The sequence below is a fragment of the Notolabrus celidotus genome, chromosome 5 (assembly GCF_009762535.1).
Source record: "Notolabrus celidotus isolate fNotCel1 chromosome 5, fNotCel1.pri, whole genome shotgun sequence".
Classification (NCBI taxonomy): Eukaryota; Metazoa; Chordata; class Actinopteri; order Labriformes; family Labridae; genus Notolabrus; species Notolabrus celidotus.
The window spans coordinates 22528385-22549229 of NC_048276.1; the positions used below are offsets into that span (position 1 = coordinate 22528385).

At 40.0% G+C, this 20845-nt stretch overlaps 1 protein-coding gene across 1 annotated transcript; it reads right to left on the reverse strand.

Annotated features, from left to right (window-relative positions):
* Positions 1-10: 10 nt before the first annotated feature.
* On the reverse strand, positions 11-9020 carry LOC117812641 (galactosylgalactosylxylosylprotein 3-beta-glucuronosyltransferase 1). Its single transcript, XM_034683539.1, has 6 exons — positions 8941-9020; positions 7225-7367; positions 5842-6353; positions 3730-4026; positions 3306-3411; positions 11-2363 (listed from the first exon to the last, which is right to left on the reverse strand). The coding sequence occupies exons 2-5, from the start codon at positions 7334-7336 to the stop codon at positions 3325-3327; spliced, it is 1008 nt and encodes a 335-aa protein (XP_034539430.1). The 5' UTR covers positions 7337-7367; positions 8941-9020; the 3' UTR covers positions 11-2363; positions 3306-3324.
* Between the last annotated feature and the right edge of the window lie 11825 nt (positions 9021-20845).

Genomic DNA, 20845 nt, shown 5'->3' on the forward strand with positions numbered 1-20845 from the left:
GACAACCATGTTTGTTTCTTGGAGCAGTTTATAGCTATGTACATACAGTACCTTAAATTACAGTGATTCTTTACACACAGAGCAGATATGCCAAGTTGTCCCTCTTATTCTGAAAATGGATTTCTAATAATAGTTTCTGTTTGTGGATGGCAGTAATTCTCAATATTATTGTAAGGTTTGTATTGCTTATGTGAATATTTTGGGCAATGCAGGTATGGAAATTCCACATATTCACACACCGACCATTTTACCTCTGAAAGGAGAAGCACAAATGCTGTTATAATGTTTTACTACGTAGTTTCAGGTTTGCAAATTAAATAAATGTCAGGAATATGACAAAGTGTTACTTATTTAGTGCATCCGTCTTGCTGATTTGAGATTGGTAAGAAGATGTGCAGGGCGTTTTAAGTTAAAACAACATGTAGCAATTCATAACACTGACAGGAACGCCGTGACAGCTAAAGCTAGATTTCACACTAGCTAAAACATTGCTGTTAGCTTACATAAGCTAGCGGTCTAGTATTATTTTTAGCCATCTTACTACCCGATATATTTCAAGTTTAAGCCGCAAATATGACAATTCAAAAGGTACCAACAGTTGAGTCACAGCTAGCTACAGCCTTTACCAATGTTCTACAAAGCTGCTGGCTAACCTCTTTTCCACACAGAAGTGGTTGGTCTTATCTAACAGTGGGTCTTGGCCTCATTTTATCATTAAAAATAGGTGCTTCGGTGTGGACTTAGCCTAGTGGTTAAATTGCGCGCCCATATAGCGGGCAGCCCAGGGTCGATTCCAGCTTGCTGCTTCTTTCCTGTATGCCTTCCCCAATTCTCTCTCAGTTTCCTGCTCTATCCACTATACTATCGTTTTTGTATGAAGGTGTATACCCTATATTTCATGCATGGGACTTATTCTGTAGATGTACAGACTACATACATCTTGTTAATACCAAGTCGATGCCAGTGTGGCCTGATGTTCCTCCAGATTTTAACTCTGGTGTATATTTTATGTATTAAGTATTGGGGAAATTTTTTTTTTATGGTTACTTAATAAGCAAACCTGGAACACAGACGTAAACATTGCAAAAGCATTGAGCATCCAACCCTGAGTGTGACGCCGGAGGAAAAATCTTCTTCTTAAAAATAGTGAATGAACATTGTAGCAAATGACAACAGGCAGGTGGAAGGAGTGATCAAAACTTTAAAAACTACCAGTAGCAGCATTAGACCCTTTTCTAAAAGTTAAAGTTCAAGACTTTACATGCCTATTACTAATAACTTACTTACCGAACTCAAACAGAATACCAGAACATTAACATAATTTTTTAGCTGTGCCACTACAAGTCAGAATAAGAAACCATCACTTTTAAGCCAGCCATCCATGGTGGGAATAATTAGATTGTGTAACACGGCTATTTGAGAGGATGCACATGAATTTCCTTAATAATGGCCTCATTTCCCATTGACTCACACAAGCAGCGCTTAGACTAAGAAGTGGATGGAACCAGTTACTCTGAAACAATAAATAATTCGGCTGAGAAACCGTCAGTGCTCCCAGTGGGATCTTAATTAGCTTATGAAGAAGTCTATGAAGTCGACAGGTCCTTAGAAATACTGAATCTTCTCTTGAATATGAGGAGACCTCAGTAGTGTTACAGCATATCAGGAACAGACAAAGCTGTGAGACAGTGCTGCAATAAATCATTGCTCTGTTTTCAAGTGAATGTGTGTGTTCATCATGTGCAGAGTGTGTGTGTGTGTGTGTTGAGGAGTAACAGGACTCCTAATTAGTGCTGGGTTCATGGTGCTATCTAAATAGCTCAGTGTTGTACAGTACACGCGGGGAGGGCTCAGATCCCCTCAATGCAGTCTGTCAGTCACTGCTGACTCACTTCAAACAAGGACCCCTTTATTCTTCTGTGCAGCCCTGTGCCCGACAGCTAGCTCGCTCCAGAACAAAAGGGCCCTATTTAATGCTAATTGGATGGTAGGCTGGTGTTTTCTGCGCTCACAGGGCTCTTTATTGCTTGCCGTGCCATCTCTTCGTGCAGTTTGAAATCTCTCCAGGGAGACATCAGTTGGCAAGCTCCTTTTGGCACCTCAAACCAGTGTCTCGCATCAGCCGCAGCTCCGAGCAGAACAGGCCTGTTTGTTTTTGTGCAGTTGTGCTTTGATACTCTGTGGCCGGATCACGCACATGGCTTATGTGACCTCCCAGGGTGGACTGGTGTACGTCTCCTTGTCTAAGCTGTGATGACGGACAGCTACTATGATGCTGTGATAATATGTCTGACCCTGGCTATTGCTTTGAGAAGCTCTGAGGATGTGAATCCAGGAAGAATTCAAAGGGAGATACGCCTCCTCTGAAACAAAGACAGAGGAAAGGCATGTTACAAGCAGAACTTTTATGGACAAGACTTAAGCCTGGTTTATACTTCTGCTTTGACCCTACGCCGTAGTGGTCTGTGAGGTCAGGGGCAGTACATACTTGTGCATCAGATCGTCTGTGTCCCTCTGCAATACTCTGCGGAAATGCTTGTAGGCAGCGTGATTGCTGTGCTAGTTGGATCGGCTGTTTTCAGACCTGCTGCTTTCTTGTGTACAGTGAACTATGTCGACTGAGTACATTATGTTACATTTTAGCTGATTAATGTTGCAGTTGATAAAATAGCAATTATTACAAAGAGGAATAGAGAGGAGAGATTGCAGGAGTTGGCCGATGAACTGTGATTCTGGAAATGTTGTTAACGTAGGAAATATGTTGCTGCCCAGCAGACCAATCACAGGGCTTATTGTCTGTTTCAACGTGTAGTTATATTTTGGAGGAGTTTCACGTCAGGCTGCGTGTGTAGGCTTCTGTATTGAAAAAGGGTTACGTGGACCTACAGGGTAGGCTAAGGTGTTGATTATAAGGAGAAGTATAAACCAGGCTTAAAGCTTAAATACCTACTTAAAGGTTGTTTTTTAAAATATGCCGTTAACATGCAAAGAAAATAATTTGGGAAATAACATCATCACATAAATCTGCAAATTCCGTTTACACCAAAATCCCTTCTCCTCATGCTTTGGGGACCATGAATGTCAGTGTTTATAGTAATCCATCAAAAAGGTGTTGAGATTTTTCATTTTGGATCAAACCAGTTGATGTTTGATTTTTTTTAGTCTTCTGGAGACAATTCTTTGAATGTGTCACTTAATTCATATCTCATGATGCACATTTGAGCTAAGATGCTGCCCTTTGACCCAACCTTCAAAATAATAACTGAGTGGAAACACTCATTTACATTTCTTATCTCTAGTCTTACCTGTGTCAGATAAAGTCTGTCATATCTCCACATTAGAGTCTGTAAATCCTTTCTTGCCCTCATTTACCAGCACAGGCTTCTCCGTCCGTGTGTGCCATACTAATACCTGCAGGGAAGGAGGAGGAGGGGAAAGAGACGAGCTGAAGTACAGTCAGCGTGATGAAACACTTAAAAAGAGATTTGGCTCCAAATGCTGTGCAGTTCTTCTACGTTACATCACACCTGCTACAAAATGTCAAGAGGAAGAAAGTCACGTCATTCAAATGAGCTTGAATCTGACAGTGAACTGAGTTTAAGAACTAATTGTTTTGACAGTCAGGGATCAAAAGACTCATCCTCAGTGGTTTCAGAAGGAGCACATTTTATTACAAGTATACAAATGTTGCATCACTTTTCAAGCTCACAGAGCGTCTCCTGTTCTTACCTTGGTGCAGTTAGCAGCTTTAGGCTCCAGGTCGCTGAGGGTGACTAGCTCCTTTAATAAACTGCTCTCCTGATATCCTCCCTTCACTCCTCGCAGTTTGAAATAGGCTTGAGGTTTGGACAGAATGAGGTGCAGGTTCACTGCGAACCCAGCCATGTCTATGGCAAACGGCCGGTGTGGGTCGAATACAGTCTTCCAGCCGTACACCTTTCCATAGGTGTTAACTTTAGGGGACTCATACCGAAGTCCACCCACAAAGGCCACGGGCCACACTGACACTTTTTTAGTCGTCCGCATCTGGAAGTTACAAAAAACAGAGACAGAGATGCACGCTCATTTTGTGAGTGATGTGAAAGTGTAATCTCATCAGGGTCACTAAGAAAGAACTTGGTGCCTTATGTACTAACATGGAGCCTGATGACAGATGTTTTGGAGTTTGATTCGGATCAGAAGAGATGAAACAAATAGAGATAATTAAAATTACAAAAGGGAAAAAAAAGAAATCAAACCTGAGCTTTGAACCTCAGATCGGAAAGTTATCCTTTCATAATATCTTCATATTTAGACAACCATCAACACTTTACTATCACCTTAAAGCTGGGGTTGGTAGTCAGGTTTAGATACACTTTTTGTTATACTGGTTACAATGATCTTTATGTCCCGATGGCAATCAATACACAATGTGTTTTTAAAAAAAGAGCGCTATCTACAGCCGGGGTAAACCTTGGAAACACCAACTAATCCCTGCCATCAGGAGCCAAATTATGAAACCAATCAAATCCCATCCTGCCGTTCTGCCCGCCTCCTGCGCGTACATTTCATGTTTGTTTGTGTTTTTAACTTTCACTATGATAATGTTTTGGTGTTTTCTTACCCGAGTGAGACATGAGTTGACGTGTGTCATTGCCACAAAGATGTTAGGGAATGTGAAGCAGCAGAAGTTGCAGCTAGCGTAGGTACCAAAATAAAATGCCGTCGTGTCGTTACAAGAGGCTTTTGAAAACAGCAGAAAGTATGCCAGAGACAGTCCGAAGCCAAAAACAATCAATGACACAATTGCAGAATTTATTGCGCATTGATCAACCTTTTTAAGTAGTTGAAGACCAAGGATTTTATTGGTTAATAGCACAAGTGGAACCCTGGTATACTCTTCTGAGTCAGTGCAGACGTATCCCTGCTTGGCCTCTCCACACACTTTCCCAGTCTTGTCCTCAACAATGTCTGTCACATGAGTTTTTCCATGGACATACAAACTTCTGACATTAGTCCAGCGAGTATGCTGAGTTTGACTGGCTAGTAGCTGGATGAAGATTTTAACCCTCCTGTTATGTTGTGGGTGAAATTGACCCTTTTTTTATCTTAGGCAATATATGCCATCAAAACCAGCTAAATGCAGCATAAAAATCTGCGCAGCATGTGACAGAAGAGGTGTCGTGTTAATTAATCATCATCGCTTCATAAAAATTTAAAAAATTTAAAATTTAAAATAAAATAAACAAAAATCTATGTCATGTAAAATTATTGTATTCATATTTAGGGCTTTCCAATGTACACTAAAAAAAGTTTTAACATGAATTTTAATGAAAAACAAGCGAGTTATCCTCATTGAACCTTGATCTGTGAGAATTAAAGAACACCAATGTACCAAATCTTGATTTAAATGGTTAGTAATGGAGTTAAAATTTTGATTTTAAAAATGTGTATTGGGATTTTTTGGGGGGTTCTGACACTTTTGGATAATTGAATATGTCCCAGGTCAAATAGACCAGGAACATTATTGCTGTTTCTGAGAAACGAATATAACAGGAAGGTTAACATAAAAATACGTTATTGTTGTACAGGAGCTCTCTGGTTCACATTCAGCCACATTGATCTGTGCTTTTGAAACCATGCTCAGACAGTAAAACACTGCAAAGGAGAGGTTGCTTGTGGTGCTTACAGACAGTGCACACAATATGACTAAGGCTATAGAGGAGTGTGGTGTTAAAAGCTTGGGCTGTATGGCACACACTTTAACAGCTTGTAAAAAAAATAATTACAGTTTAAGAGTTAGAACTGCTCTGTGTTTTTGCCTGCACAATGGTGAATTTGCTTTTTAATAAATCACCTTACCTCATCAAACAGCTCCAGACTGTAGGTGTTGTCGTCATCTGCAAAGTAGACGATCCCTGCCTGGCTGCCATTTACTCCAAACGTCTCCCTGAGCCACCGCAGGGCCAAGTTCCTCTGGATGGTACCCCGAGGTATTCTGGGATCCCTAGTGTCCCCTCGTACTTTATAGTTCCTGGGTGTCTCCACATTTAAGTGGGTGTAGTTGAGTCCTGTGTCCTGCAAGAGATGACTGACCAGGGTTGTCCTCCTCTGGGAGTCCTCCACCAGGATCCAGTGCAAATTTGGGACGTGCAGCAGAGTGTTGGCCAGACGTGTGAGCTCAGCTTTCTGCACTGGTCGGCTGTAGGTGGGGGTGATGACGTGAATTGTGGGCAGGATGTCGGACCATGGTGGAGGCCGGCTGTAAACGTACTCAGTGCGCACCACCTCCACGATGTCCCGGTTCTGAACTGAGCAGGACTCCTTGAAAGCAAAAGTGTTCCTGGAACTGGAGCGACCGTCACGTCTGTCATCTAACCAAAACAAAGAAATCCAATGAGCCTCTGTCTGCTGTCACAGGGGCAAGACAGCTTAATTTACACAGCATATTTTAAAGCATGGAGATTCGAAGGGCTTACACAGGCAAATCAAGGTTTCGTACATTTATTTGTCAATCTTTACTTATAGTGCACCAATCCAAAACAATTGTTATCTTGAGACACTTTTCAAACCAATGTTATATTATTAACAAAAACTCAACATCAAGACAGGATAAGGTCCAGTCCCATCTTTCAGACAAGACTTAGTGGAGAGGACAAACTTCCTTTAACAGGCAGAAACCTTGAGCAGAACCAGAGTCATGTAAGACAGCCTTCTGCTGAGGTCGATTTATAAATTCTTACATATGTAATCTAATTCTATTTAGAATATAACTTTCGCTTTTGCAGTTTGGACCGAAGATTACATTGTTGAAAAAGAAGTAGAGTACAGTTTTAACATGTGTATATAAATGGATGTAAGTTTGTTTGAGAGACCATAGATTTTTTTTAAGGCCAGATTTTTATATAATTTTATCATCACCTGACAATTTCCCACCTGGGGTTAGGATATGCTAGAACAGTCATGCTGTAAATATTAACAGTTACATGCTGCTATCAATCAATCAATCAATCAATCAATCAATCAATCAATCAATCAATCAATCAATCAATCAATCAATCAATCAATCAATCAATCAATCAATCAACCAAATCAACCAAATCAATCAATCAATCTTTATTTAAATGGCAAATCTAATAAATAATAATAATAATAATAATAATAATAATAATAATAATAATAATGAACAATAGGAAATCAAAAGGTCCAGATTCTTCTATGCTGTTTAGAAATTTGTGTCTTTACCCTTTCGAGTGGCAAGCAGAGGAGTGATGGCATTCTGGTGCCAGACAGTGATGAGCAGTGTCCACGGCAACACGATCAACACGATGGCGACGATGTCACGTCTCTTCGGCATCTCCAGGGTCAGACCTGAGTCATCGCTCTACCTGAATCACAAATAATAAATGAACTGAGTCAGAATAATAAAACCAAACATAATAAGAACAGACAGCTGAGAGCTCAGATGTCCAGGCTTTTCTTCTAAGCATCTTCACAAGGAAATCAGAAAACAAAGTCGACAAAATGAGAGTCTTCTGCAAATATGGGGTTTAGTGTTATACCTCTAATTATTTCACTGAAAATCAAAATACTAAATGACTGCAGCAAGTTTCAAACACATTTAAAATATATATACCAACTCGTATATGTTAGGGAGACTGATTCTATATGATATCTAATTTTATTTAAATGGTATTTGTAGATACAGACAATGGGGAAGAAAGAAATATCATATATTTTACCAGATCAGTTTAAGAGCCTTTATCATTTCAAAAGGAAACCTTCACTGCGTGTAGTTTTATGTTTAGTGCTCCGTCTTCCTCTCGTTAATGGATGAAGCGGTTGACTGAGTTTTTTTAACCGGATGGTCCATCACTGTATGGGAATTTCATTTAGTGTTCCAGAGATCACAGCCCTCTATTGAACATCATCGTACTGTAGCTGCAAGGCACAAGGACTCATTGTGTTGTGGACCAGACCAAGCCTGCTGGAAATGCTGCACAAATGAATGTAGGTCAGAAAAGGCTTCCAGCTCAGGTTTTTTGTGTCATTTGAAAGCTTGCTGGTGAACAGAGAACATTCATAGCAATGAACTGAAAACGACTACCTGCAGACCATGTGTTAGATTCTATTTACAGCATGTGCATAGAGGGTAGAAAGTAAGAGGAGATAGACTGCGGATTAAAATCACAGACTGTAAAAACATGGGAGGCACAAAAGTGATCAAAAAGTGATGCCAAAACTTTTAGAGCTCTCCATACTGACTGACTGTAGTATAAGTCATAAAGCCTGCCTCCTTTATTATAACAGATGGAACATGGGTTAACTAGAACATTTAAAGTACGCATTCAATATTTTTTACTCATACATGATTTGTTTAATGTTAAAAAGAAGGGAGATGATTGAAAGTTATTTTATAAATGTTAACCTGACATGCCAGATAGACTGTTTCACACATTAATATCATGGCATATATTTCACATCCATCTGGGCAACACCCCAGAGACAGTTTGGGCAAGTATATTTGGGTGACGTCTCCAAGTATGGTCTATGTGTAGGAAACACTGCACTGTGGCGGCTGCAGGGGAAGTGCTTGCGTGGTGTCATCGTGGAGTCTGGCCACTTGTGCATGAAATGCACCAGATGCACAAGGTTACACAATAAAGGAGGGAAAGTCGCTCAACTCATAATGTTAATGTGTCAAAAATAAAAAATAGGAGGAGTGTTTAAGAGGAGTCTCGAGTCTCTGTGGGGCAAGTCTAAGTTTCACATCGTATTTGTGAGCAACTTAAGTGCAACTCAAGTCCATGTCTGAAACTTGGGTCCCAGTCTCTAGTGAGAGACCATGGACAATTACTGCTATGTTACATATGAGCAATTATGCATCAGGATGTATTAATCATAGTTAATCGTAAAATGTCTGATTAAAGCACTTAACAAAAGTGAACTATATCTTCTTGCCTTTGTTTATGTTCAGCAGACATGGTCACTTGAGCCGAGGCAGCAGAGGAGGAGGAAGAGTCTGTGTCAGTCGGGGGTTCTCTGCAGAAAGAAAGCACATGTAGGATATGACTCCAAAAGCCAAAAGAGTCATGATACTTGGGTTTGCAATGCAGATATATCAAAGTGCATTTGTATTAAAATCTCTTAAATGTATGATTTGGTATCTTCACCTGCAGGTGGTTAAAATACCGCAATGACCTAAATGTATGATGTTTTATTTTTCTTGAAATACAGTGAATCTTATATCTGGGGTCAACACTTTTGCCAGCATTGGTTTAAAACAGTGGATGGTACAACTTCTCTGTAGAGGGGGTGCACTCCTCATGACTTAGGCCAGGTATCACTCAAAACTACAGCACCAGGGGGATGAAACATGGAGCAATAATTGAAGATAATTGTTGTTAATGCAGCAGAGGCGTTAAGAAACTGTCAAGAGGCCGAGAATTACAAAGTCAGAGTGTAAAGTCTGGAAATGGCAAGCTCAAAAATATTTTTTTAATTTTGTATTTTTTTTCATTTGAATTAATACTTATTTCGGTCATTAATTTAAAAAGAACAAAAGTCTACAGTTTGTGTGAGTAGTCATCTAACAAGATGACTTAAAATTGACAACAGTGAGAGAAAATGTTATCCTGGTCCTCAAAGCGTCTGCTTTTATTAGACTTACAGGAGCGGGTGTGAGTATGTTAATAAAAAACGGATCAAAGGTCTGTCTTTTACCACAGACATCCAGCTGAGAGCCTTGGAGATCACCATAATAGACTTACATTATAATTAAATTAATTGAAATGTCACACAATGGCGGGCAGTGCTCTCATTGTGATTCACCTCTAAAAGTTAATTCATGAAAAAGTTTGTGCAAGCAGTTTTACCTGGTTTTGCTGATTTCTTTTGTTTGAAATATAATATTTAGTTAGGGTGATGGCTGATAGTCTATACTATGTTTTAATGCAACACATTGCTGTCTTTACTTTTTGTTGCATGCACTCCAGAAGCCCTGCAGTCTTAAACTTCTGAGCACAAACATATTTGATTTCTATAAGCGGCTTCAACCAGCTTCTGTTTCTCTTCTCTTCATGAGCCGGGTCCTCCGCTGGTTAGTCACAGGTCTTCAGACATAATTAGTCCTTGATTAAAAAGGATCAACCCCAGTCTGAGATCAAAGGTTGCGCTAGCTAATTAACACATCAGGTTAGGTTTAATGAGGTCATATTTAAACAGTGTGGTATTTTTATAGACTGGCTTATTATCGATGCATAAAACTACTGACTTGCTCTGCAACCCAGGACCATCTTCATCTCCATTTTAAGGTAAACTCAGGGTAACTGCAGCAGTATGTACTGGCATCTACTTACACACACTTCAGTTAAAACAACAAACACTCACAGACACATTTTTAAGGGAACATTTCAGTTAAATATTGTCAGCTAAGTTTTTGCAGTAATAAAATATTTCAACCGGATTACTTCAATGTAGAAGTGAAACAATCTGGGAATGTTTCTGCAGAGATATTCTGCAAGCTTTCAGACAAAGAAGTTAGAATGAAAACTAAACCTTCTTTAGGAGGTAATTAAAGATATAAGGAGACCACCAACTAACTTGTCTCTCTGACAGAACAACTGCAGTGAAACACAACTATTCCCACAGTCACATCAGCCAGCTGAGCTCACAGATTTTCATCATGGACATCCAACATGCAGCAGCATCCAAATGTCTGGTGGGCAGCAGTGACACAACATCCTTCAGTCACTTGTGTTTTACTTGATATTTTGTAAAGCTGAGCCTGAAGTGCTAAAACTGTTTGCATCATCATAAATTATACAACAATCACAAGACCAGTCTGATGGTTCAGATATAGTGTTGTTCATGGTGTCTATTATTACACCGTCCCATGGCTGTTCTTTGTTGCACTTTTATCTTTACATCAAGGCAGTGCTGCAATCCTGAACATCCAAACATTTCAAGAATTGTATTTCTAAAACCAGCAGACACATCTTTGGGTTACAGCATTCAAAGACTGGACTTTGAGAAGCTCCATCCAAAAAATAGTGCTTACAAATGAGGGGATTGCTGCACATAAAACACACAGACACACAGACACACACATGCACGCACGCACACACACACACACACACACACACACACACACACACACACACACACACACACACACACACACACGCAGGCACGCATACACACACAATACACACACACACACACACACACACACACACACACACACACACACACACACACACACACACCTTGCACACAACATGCAAAAACACCTCATCACTTTTTTGACAGCCATCAAATATAACTTGAGTTTTATTCTACTGTCTTTTCTTCCTTCTTCTTTGTTCCTCTCCTCTCTGTTTCCTTACTTTTTGGTCTGTTCTGATTTGTTTTGTTCAAAGGATATTGTGACTTTCTCTGCTTTAATTCTTCTATGATGATGTCTGATCATCATCTTTCTTGGAGTCCGTCTATCAAAGTGTTGTTCTCTTCCGCTGTGGTAGCTTGACCATGGACATGAAACTGTACTGTGTGCAGGCACTGAACCATGAAGCCAATCGAAGTGTTGCCTGTCAAAACAACGATCAACAACCTCAGCACCAATAAGTGACTCAAGCTGAGCACAACAGACTGCTTAACATTGCTTATTTAACTCTGACTATACAACACACTGTTAAGTCTGTATCTGTTCGAGACCTATCCTGTAACTTTGCTTTCCACAGGGTGTCTCTGTATATTCAAGAGCTTCATTGAAAAATGACCAAACAGCCATAATCAACCAGTCTTCACAGGTGCACATGTGGACCTGGAGTTTAAGTAGAAGTGCTTGAAACAAGAGTCTGGTCTCGAAAAAAAAAACAACAACCTGATGATTAAATCCAGTGCTCCCTAATGACAGAGCTAGAGTGGATCAAAGAGCTCAGGAGAGGAGAGTGGACGAGAGGAAGATGGAGCCTGCGTCACTGAGCACCTAAAAGCTTCTAACCGTGTGTTTGAAATGTATGGCACAGCTCATGAAAACTATAAATAGGTAACCCTGGATATTGAACGTGTCTTTTAAATCTTGTGTTAGCTGGGAAAGCCATGCTAATGCTGTCTGTGCTAATGGCAGTCAGAGGCTACGAGACAGGTTCAGACTGATGAGGGATCATGATTTAAAGGCAAACAATCATGGATTAGTCAAGTGTGCAGAAGATAAAACAGACACAGCCATAATACTAGATGCAGATTGATAGCTTTAAAGATGCAGACCCAGTACCCTAATGACCTCTGACTTCTGAAGAGCTCTCATATATGCAAAAATACGATTGGTTTATCACATCTGACTCGACTTTTCAGGCACTATCCTCTGCACCATCTTCGAGCCAGTGGCATCACTCTCATTCTTCCCTCCCACAAGGCACCCCTCTTGACTGAGGCCTAGCATTGAGTTGTGGCTTCTGCAGGTTATCAAATGGGCACCCACCTCCTTCAATCGTTCTTCATAACTTATACAGGCCACAGTAGTGTAGCCAGGGAATTTGTTTCTTACACTGAGCAAAATTAAAACTACATTGGGATCTGTTTTCCAGCGTTTTTCATTTGCATTTAAAATGTCTGTGTATTTTACATCTCTCCCACTCAAGAAGGGGGATGAGACGGGGAAGGGGTGAGGGATGAGTCTCTGGACATGACATCAAAAGCACGCTGCCAAGGCCACAGTGTAATGTGTACAACACAATGGTAGACAGAGCAACAGAGGCCTTTTGTGAGGCGTTTTTGCAGTTATATTAATGCCACATGTAAACGGATGGATGTGCAGACATCTGCTCTGACCTCGCCTTCAATATGATTCTCGGTCTTCAACATTAGATGTTTTTACCCAACCTTTTTCATGTTGCTTTTGTGGGTTCACACCGGCTGCATTATTAAAATGTCCTAACCCTGGCTTCTCTCTCACATCAGCTCATCAGGATCTACAGCTGAAATTCCAGGGAGCTGGCAGGGAAAAAAAATTGGGGTGAAAAATTCTGATTGTGGGGTGCTGGTGGCCTAGCGGTCTCAGCGTCCAACATATACAGTAGAGGCTATATAGTCCTCATTGCAGAGGTCGCCAGTTCGACTCCCAGCCGATTGACCATTTGCTGCATGTCTTCCCCCACTCTCTACTCCCCACGTTTCCTGTCTCTTTTCAGCTGTCCTTTCCAATAAAGGCGAAAAAGCCCAAAAATATAACTTTAATAAAAAAAAGGATAATGATAATTCTGATTGTTTGTGTGCACAAGTAGCTCACCTTTAAAATGTTGAGAAGTTTCAGGAGTTTGGTGCATGTGTGAATACATCCTGCCATAAATTAATTATGCTGCTAATAGTTTCATACACTCTATGTCATCTTCTTGAAAAGGCCATCCCCACCAAGAAAGAAAGGAGTAAACATAACTTTGCAGTCTCTGTGTAAATGACTGGTGTGGCTAGTGTAAGGGTTACTGTTTGCTCCTGTTGAGTGTTTATATGCCAGTTTAAGCAGACACAGCCTACACACAACTTTATCTCCATTTTATCTAACAAAATACTGACAACTTGTTCCACTCTTAAGAGATTCTATCATTCATCTGAACTTGTTTACAACCGGGTATAGTATTATAGCATTATGGCAGTGGCTATTAAGACAAAACACATGACAGGCATTCTGAGCCAACTATAATAAAACTATTAATGACTAGTTTAACTAACTTAGCCTAATTATTGTACTGAATGGTGCGGGTGACATGTAATCATTTAGTTGGAATGGAAGCGCACATCCCAAGTTATTTCTAGTTACATGTGTGAGCTGTTTCATTCAATTAATCTATCATAAGAACTACAAAATGATTAAGGTTCAATAACAGTGGAGTTATAATGTAACTAAGACTGTTTATTTTTATCTACAAATAATGTCCCCACAGAGAGATTATAAGAATTTCCTTTTCATCAAATCCTCATTACTGACAGTTTTATTCAGAAAGCTGTTATTAATTAATCCCATTAATCCTAACATTGACCCATGCATGTGTTTCTATAGACAGGCAGCAGCAGGTAATCTGTGTGCTGCTGCGTCTGTTTGAGGTTCTCATGTTTGCACTTCTCCTTCAGCCTGCGTGAGATGTAGAAGTTGAGCCTTGCTGTGCGACTGGTTATGAATTCTAATATTGAGCTGCGGCTGGATTTTTCAGATGAGTCTCTGTGAAATTCTTCAAACTAAAGTCACAGAAACTTCTGAAGCTCTCGTCTCAGCTGCTCTCCTGCAGGTGCTGCTCCAGTTTATATTCTGCTGTTGCAAAGTTATTTCTTTTCAGTGGAATTCAAAACAGACTGTTAATTAACAATAATTAAACTGCTAGTTGAATAACACAACATAAATACAGATGTATAAAAGTCCTGTGAAGAGATGGGAACAAAACTGATGCCTCTAACTCAACCATCAACGACGAAACTGATCATGACAGCACACTGCAGGGAGAGCCTTTGTTCACATTTCCAGACACACTGAGTGATACGTTTCTCTATTTAGAGTAGGGCTCGGGGATTAATGGACTTTCAATTTCAATCACAATTTTGGCTTCCAATGAACATAAAAACAAGATAATCGAGATTAAACGATAAATGTGCCGCCTGCTGTGTTGCACTTGTTCTGTCCTGTGTGGCGCACCCTTCTTTCATTCACTGCAGAGCATGTGCTCTGCCCCTCCTTCCTGACACAACTCTTACTTCAGCTATTGGGAGTGAGTTGGAGAGGGAGCCACAGCACTGGCAAACCGGGCATTTCCATGATGTCTATAACGTGTCATCACCAGGAGCTCATGGTGATGCGCAACAAAGTTTGGGAGCATGAAAAGTTGTGGATGCCGTGAATATGTAAAGTGGGGACTCCTGTATCCTCACCATGTTGTGTTACAGCAGCACAAAGTGTCATGCCGCCACAGGTGAAGAGAGGGAGCTGTGAGGCTCTGCCAGGGTGTGGAGCAGGAGTGTGTTGGTTAAGCAGAGGGACAGAGTGAAAGAGCGATGCTTTAGCGTTAACGAGAAAAGAAGAGCTATCGACTGACAAGGCTGAATGAATGTTTAGATCTGCAGCTTGGAATAGAATGTTAGTGGTGGAAGAAATTGGATCCTATATTATATAATAACAGTGTAAAAATACTCTATAAGTACAAGTTTCTTATTCAATTTAGTAACACACTTCTAGGTTCAGTTAATTTGTGCAGAAATGTTGTAGATTGTATTCATTTAGAACTCACTGTTGAGGAACAGATTAAAAATGATACTTTTACATCTTTATGACCAAATGAAGCATCTCAATAATAGGTTTAAATGCCTGAAGCTGCTGCAGCGTGGGAGGAGTCACAAAAAAAATATTTTAAGTTTTCCAAAAATAATACCCACGATTTGAGACACATTGGACTGTTCAAAGAAAGCAGGATGAGATAAGGCTACCTGTTTGTTCACAGGAGGCACCAAAATCAACATAAACAAGAAGTTTCTCTCAAAAGGTTCAATTATTATAATTTATTATTATTTATTATTATCATGATTATTACTATTATGAACGTTTTTAGTTAATTTTAAGTTTTGCTTGGTATTTTTTTTACTAACTACCACCGTCATTACTATTTTATATTTCCTGGTTAATATTTTCTCCCAGTGACTACAATATTTTGAAAACTTTTCAGATATTGCCTAAAGGTAAGCTGATGCATTATTTTTTATCAATAAAAAAAAAAGACTTCTGCATTTCAATTTTATTCAAATTTCTAATTTGATAAAAACATTTCCTAATGTGAAAAGCCTAAAAAGTTGTCTATTTAGTCTCTTCATTGCTGTAACATTGTTAAAAGCCTTGTAAAAGAAAAATCTTTGCACAAAATCTTGGAATCGATAGCCTTATAATTAAGATGCATACTTACGGAGATGAGTGATGGTGCACTTTGCTCTAACGGTGTAATCCTGCTGTGCAGCTCTATTAAGGATGTCGTTGCTGATAAAGTTTCAGGCTCTTGATGTGTCAGCTGAGATGAGCAGAGCGATCCATCAGCTTCTCTTCCCTTGGAGAAGGAGCATGTCCCGCGCAGAGTTTGGGGTGACAACTGGTGGATTTGGTTCTCAGCATCCAGTGGGCGCTGCTATCCACTCCTGGGGTCGGGTCGCGTCCTGAGTGCTGGCCCCTGCGGAGACAGAGGAGGTCATCCCTCTGGAAGAATGCTGCTTCTCTTTGCCAAAACAAAGAGTGGGATTGTCAGAGCTGATGGCGAGAGGACGGGGCGGAGGGGCAGCCATGGCCGGAGGACTCGGGACAATAGAATAAATCACATGAAAAATGTCACAGCCTCACAGCCCAACATTTTTACCCTGGGATGAAGCAGGATTGGAGGAGCCGTGCATAACGTAGGGGTTGTTTATCTGAGGCATAAACAGCCACAGTCACATGGTCCACTAGTCAGACAGTAAGGACGTTTCTATTCATTTTGCTTTCATTTCCTGACAGGCATATGAAAGGAGAGCTTTCTCAATAGACTCCTGTGCTTGAAAAGTGTAATAAAGGGAGAGGGTAAAAATATGCCTCCAGTCTAAAGAGCTGCACAGATGGAGAGGAGGCAGCAGAGTGAGAGGCAGCACGGCTCATATCTGTAATTAAGGAAGATGGTAACAGTTTGGAGAGTGACAGAAATTGCAGAGGCTCTAAATGATGCTGTTAGGAGCAGGTGGTTTAGAAGATCAACCTTACAGATGAGGTCCCACCTCTATGTTCTACAGTCTGAGGAAAGTTTCTTTGTTGGCAGCAGGTAGCTGTTACAGACACAAACAATCTTATGCTTGCAGAAAAATCACACGTGCAATGTTTCTCATACATCATATGTGCTACACCACCCTGCTGAGCAGGGGAAATCATTCATGTATGTGTCTGACTTGTAAACCTGAATTAGAGTGTATGTGGTTTACAGTAATTCTGGAGCCAGCCTCAAGTGGACATTAGAGGAACTGCAGTATTTAGCAATTCCGCATTGGCTTCATTTCTCACGGCACAGGTTGCCGCTTGTTTTTGGCTATACCATGTGTGTTACTCCAACCCCCGATTTGGAAGTACCACCAGTTGGAGTCAGACGGACTATTGTTTTTTTTAGCTTTATAAATAAATTATTTTTCAATCAATTTTAAATCAAAATGTGTGTAAGCTTCTTTCTTTCTGTATTCGACAGCTGGGTAATAAGCTGTATAACGTTGGATGAGACAAGAGTCCTGCTTCACGTCTGGGTCCTGCTCACCCTGTTGGGGTTCACTTTCAACCAGCTCACTGTTTCTTATCTCATGCGTATGAGCTTGTATCTCAAATCAAACAGAACAACCTTCTCTCCAAAGCAGCCAAGCCAGCATGAAAGACTTTCCTTTGACTCCAACCTCTGTATCCTCTGTTCACACCTCTGCTTCTTTTCAGTATTAATTATTCTTTCACTTTGGGCACAAGCACCAGGACTTTTTCACTCATCTCCACATCAAATGTTTCATTTCAGTCAACTTCCATATTTCTTCAATATTAAAAAGACCTGATCACCACTTTGGGTTTCATTGTCTGAGTCACCAGGTTTATCCCCAGGAAATAAGCTGTTCATTTATGCATGGGCTGACGTTATTAGACTGCAGCATAAGAATGAGCTTATAAACATCCTTTCTAGACCAGCAGCATTAGTGGCATTTATTTCTGCAGTGCATTGAAATAAAGTGTGCACGTAAACAAATTCATCGTGAGAGAATAACAGCTCTCAGCTCAACACCTCCTCCTTGACTGCTGCCTTTATATCCAGCAGAAAACCAACACCTTCAATCGACCCGAGAGGAATCATGCCGAAGCAACTCGTCGTCATGCTGCCTCGTCCTCATGTGACACCACAGAGAAAGAAAACAGCAAGGTATTTCTCAAGAAAGACACATTAAGAGAAGTTTGATCTCTTAATAAATAAAGCAGGTTAAATAAAACTATTATTATGTATCCTGTGAAAGAATTTAACATTAAAACATTAAAGAAATGGTTCTTTCCATCAGTGCTCTGTCTTCCTCTGTAATGTGCTGACACTAAGGATAATACTACTCAGTGTTTGACAGATGGGACATTAATGAGATGATAATGAACTTTAGAAAGTGTCACTTGCAGAAAAAAAAGTGTAGGTGTGCATTTAAAGTACAAGTCATTAAAACTCAAATTCAATTAATTGCTTTTGAAGACAGCCAAGGTAGCACTGATGTGTATGCGATGATGAATGTGTGTAGGCACCAGTCCTCTAGTTTCAAGTCTTTAGACCATCACCTCAGTGATAATTTGTGGCTTTCACTGCAACATCTCTGTCGCTGCAAACATCACACTCTTTGTGTTTAGTAGAAACACATCTTGGTTTGCACAGAATGTAATACAACAACAGATTATCACTCCAAGCTCAACAAATACACCAGCATGGTCAGACACCAAAAGCTTGCACTAAGACAATAAAAGAGATACCCTTCCTCTGTGGCATGCACAGGGCTGGAAGGTGGGACATGCAGAAATTAATAAGTGACAATCTGTCAGATTTTCAAATGAAGCTTTGTGACAAATGTCATGACTGTTATGACTTCTGGACTTAAAAGAATTGCTTACACTGAGTTAATATTGTACACTGTATAAATAATGGATGTCACCCATCTGTTCCTGAGCGTGGTTTTGAAGCCAAATGGCAGCGGCAGCCATATTGGAAATGCGGAACTCAACCAGGCAGAGTGTGACGTAAAGCGGCGAAGTTTGAGCCTCTTAGCCAACAGCTATGTGTTCCCGTCCGGGAGTCAAGTCAGTCATGTCCTTATTTGGGCAAAAACTCGTAATCTTAATATCTTCTGAACCGTCGCATTAGAAAAAAATTCACCCCCCGTACAGTGTGTGCCGATAAAGAAATTAGCTATGTAGGGCCAAGCCGTTTTTTGAACCAGGCTGTAACCATGTTTATCAATGCTGTAAAGATCATCTTTTTGAATTGGTGTCTGTGGTTTCCGGTCTTTTTGCAGCCAGCCTCAAGTGGATTCTCAGTGAATTGCAGTTTATAACACGTGCTTCATATTTTGAGACCAGAGGTTGCCGCTTGGTTAACATTCAATTAACCTGCAACCTGAGGACCTATCAGCTATCCTAAGGACAATATGGCCTCTGAGAGTGATGGCCAGCATTAAACTGGAGGACTTGCAGACAAAAGTTCCGAACATTTGTTTACAATCCGACTATCAACATGAGAAACAAGAATGGAGCTGGAATATTTGCTGCATCTTTGTGGAGAAATCTGTGTATAGACATCAACTTAAGCTACATTGTTGTTACATGACAGCCAATGAGTTCTGATGTGACATTACTGCAGTCTGCCCAACAATCCTCTTGGTCTTTTTGGTTGTACAAAAAAAATGAAATCAATATTTTGTGTAAACTCTTGTATGGATTTATTTGGTAGCCAGGTAATAAGCAGGATAATTTATAGTGAACAGGTAGTTATGAAAATTTGAATCCCAATAGCATGAGCAAAGGAGTCTTGCTCAGCTTGTCCTATGAACAGAGGCTTCAGTCCTCATCACACTGGTCAAAGGGTTGACTCCTGTATACTATTATTCTAGCTCCATCCACTGCTCTGTTGAGAGCTGATGAAGCCTTTGAGAGGTGAAACATTTTCAAGTCCTGCTGCCTTTTCAGATCAAGTTTTAAACGTCCTAACACTCTGCTAATTAGCATTTAAAAGTACTTAGCATTTAAAACATTCATCACAGTTATTCACTCAAATGGTCAATCAGTCTCCTTTTTTTCCAACCATCTGGACTTTGAAGCTGTCACTGTCAGAGAAGAAACGTCAAGGAGCTGATGATCTATCGTGCTGCTGATGACAACAAGAATACAAATGTGACCCTGATGAGAACGTCAGACGTGATGAGTTTAAAATTCTTACACATGCAACTTTTAACTGATCTGATGGAGCGACAGTTTGCTGAATTCAGTCTGACTTTGAGGATGATTGTGCCTTAGCTCTGTTTAAGTATTCACATGTACAAAGAGAGGCACAACTTCACACACTTCATTCAGTCATCAGATAATCAGATGTGATATTTAATACATAATTAAAGGAGCTTAACTCATATCAGAAAATGTGATATTTAGTGTTAAAAATGTATACTGTCAGAACTTATATATGTGTAGAGCACATCAGAAAAAGATGTATTGGACTTCCTCTTCTAGTGAAGGAGCTATTACACAAACATACGGTGAGTGAGAGACAGTGAAATCATTGTATATGTGGGTGTTACAGCTTTCTGCAGTGAAGATGTTAACAAGTACAGACAGTGTGAAGTGCATTTCACAGATCTGACAGGAAAAATGTTCCTATTTACAGCAGTTAGCAACAGAAAAAGACCTCCTTTCATTTTCATTTTTACTTCATTAATAAAAAAACAATTCTGGTAAAGTATTTTACAAAAAACACCTGAGATATATCAGTGGACGACTGTTTCAAACTATTAACATACGTGAAATGCACCAGTTAAAGAGTTAAAGGTAAAGAAACACTGGAAACTTAAAAAACAGCTCCCTGTACGATGTTTCTAAGCCTTGTTGTCTTCGCCATTCAGCCCAGTATTGGTTAGGTTTTGATGTTTAATCATGTTTAAAACTCCTGTTAGGAACTTTTGATTTGTGTCCATTTAGCAGCATCAGTCTTTGCTGATTTTGTCCTCTACCTGTGTAAGTCCTTTACCTAACAAAAAACTATTATCCTGCTTTCTTTTGATGGTCACATATATCATCTATTGAGAGTATTTGCTGTGAACAATGTTTTAT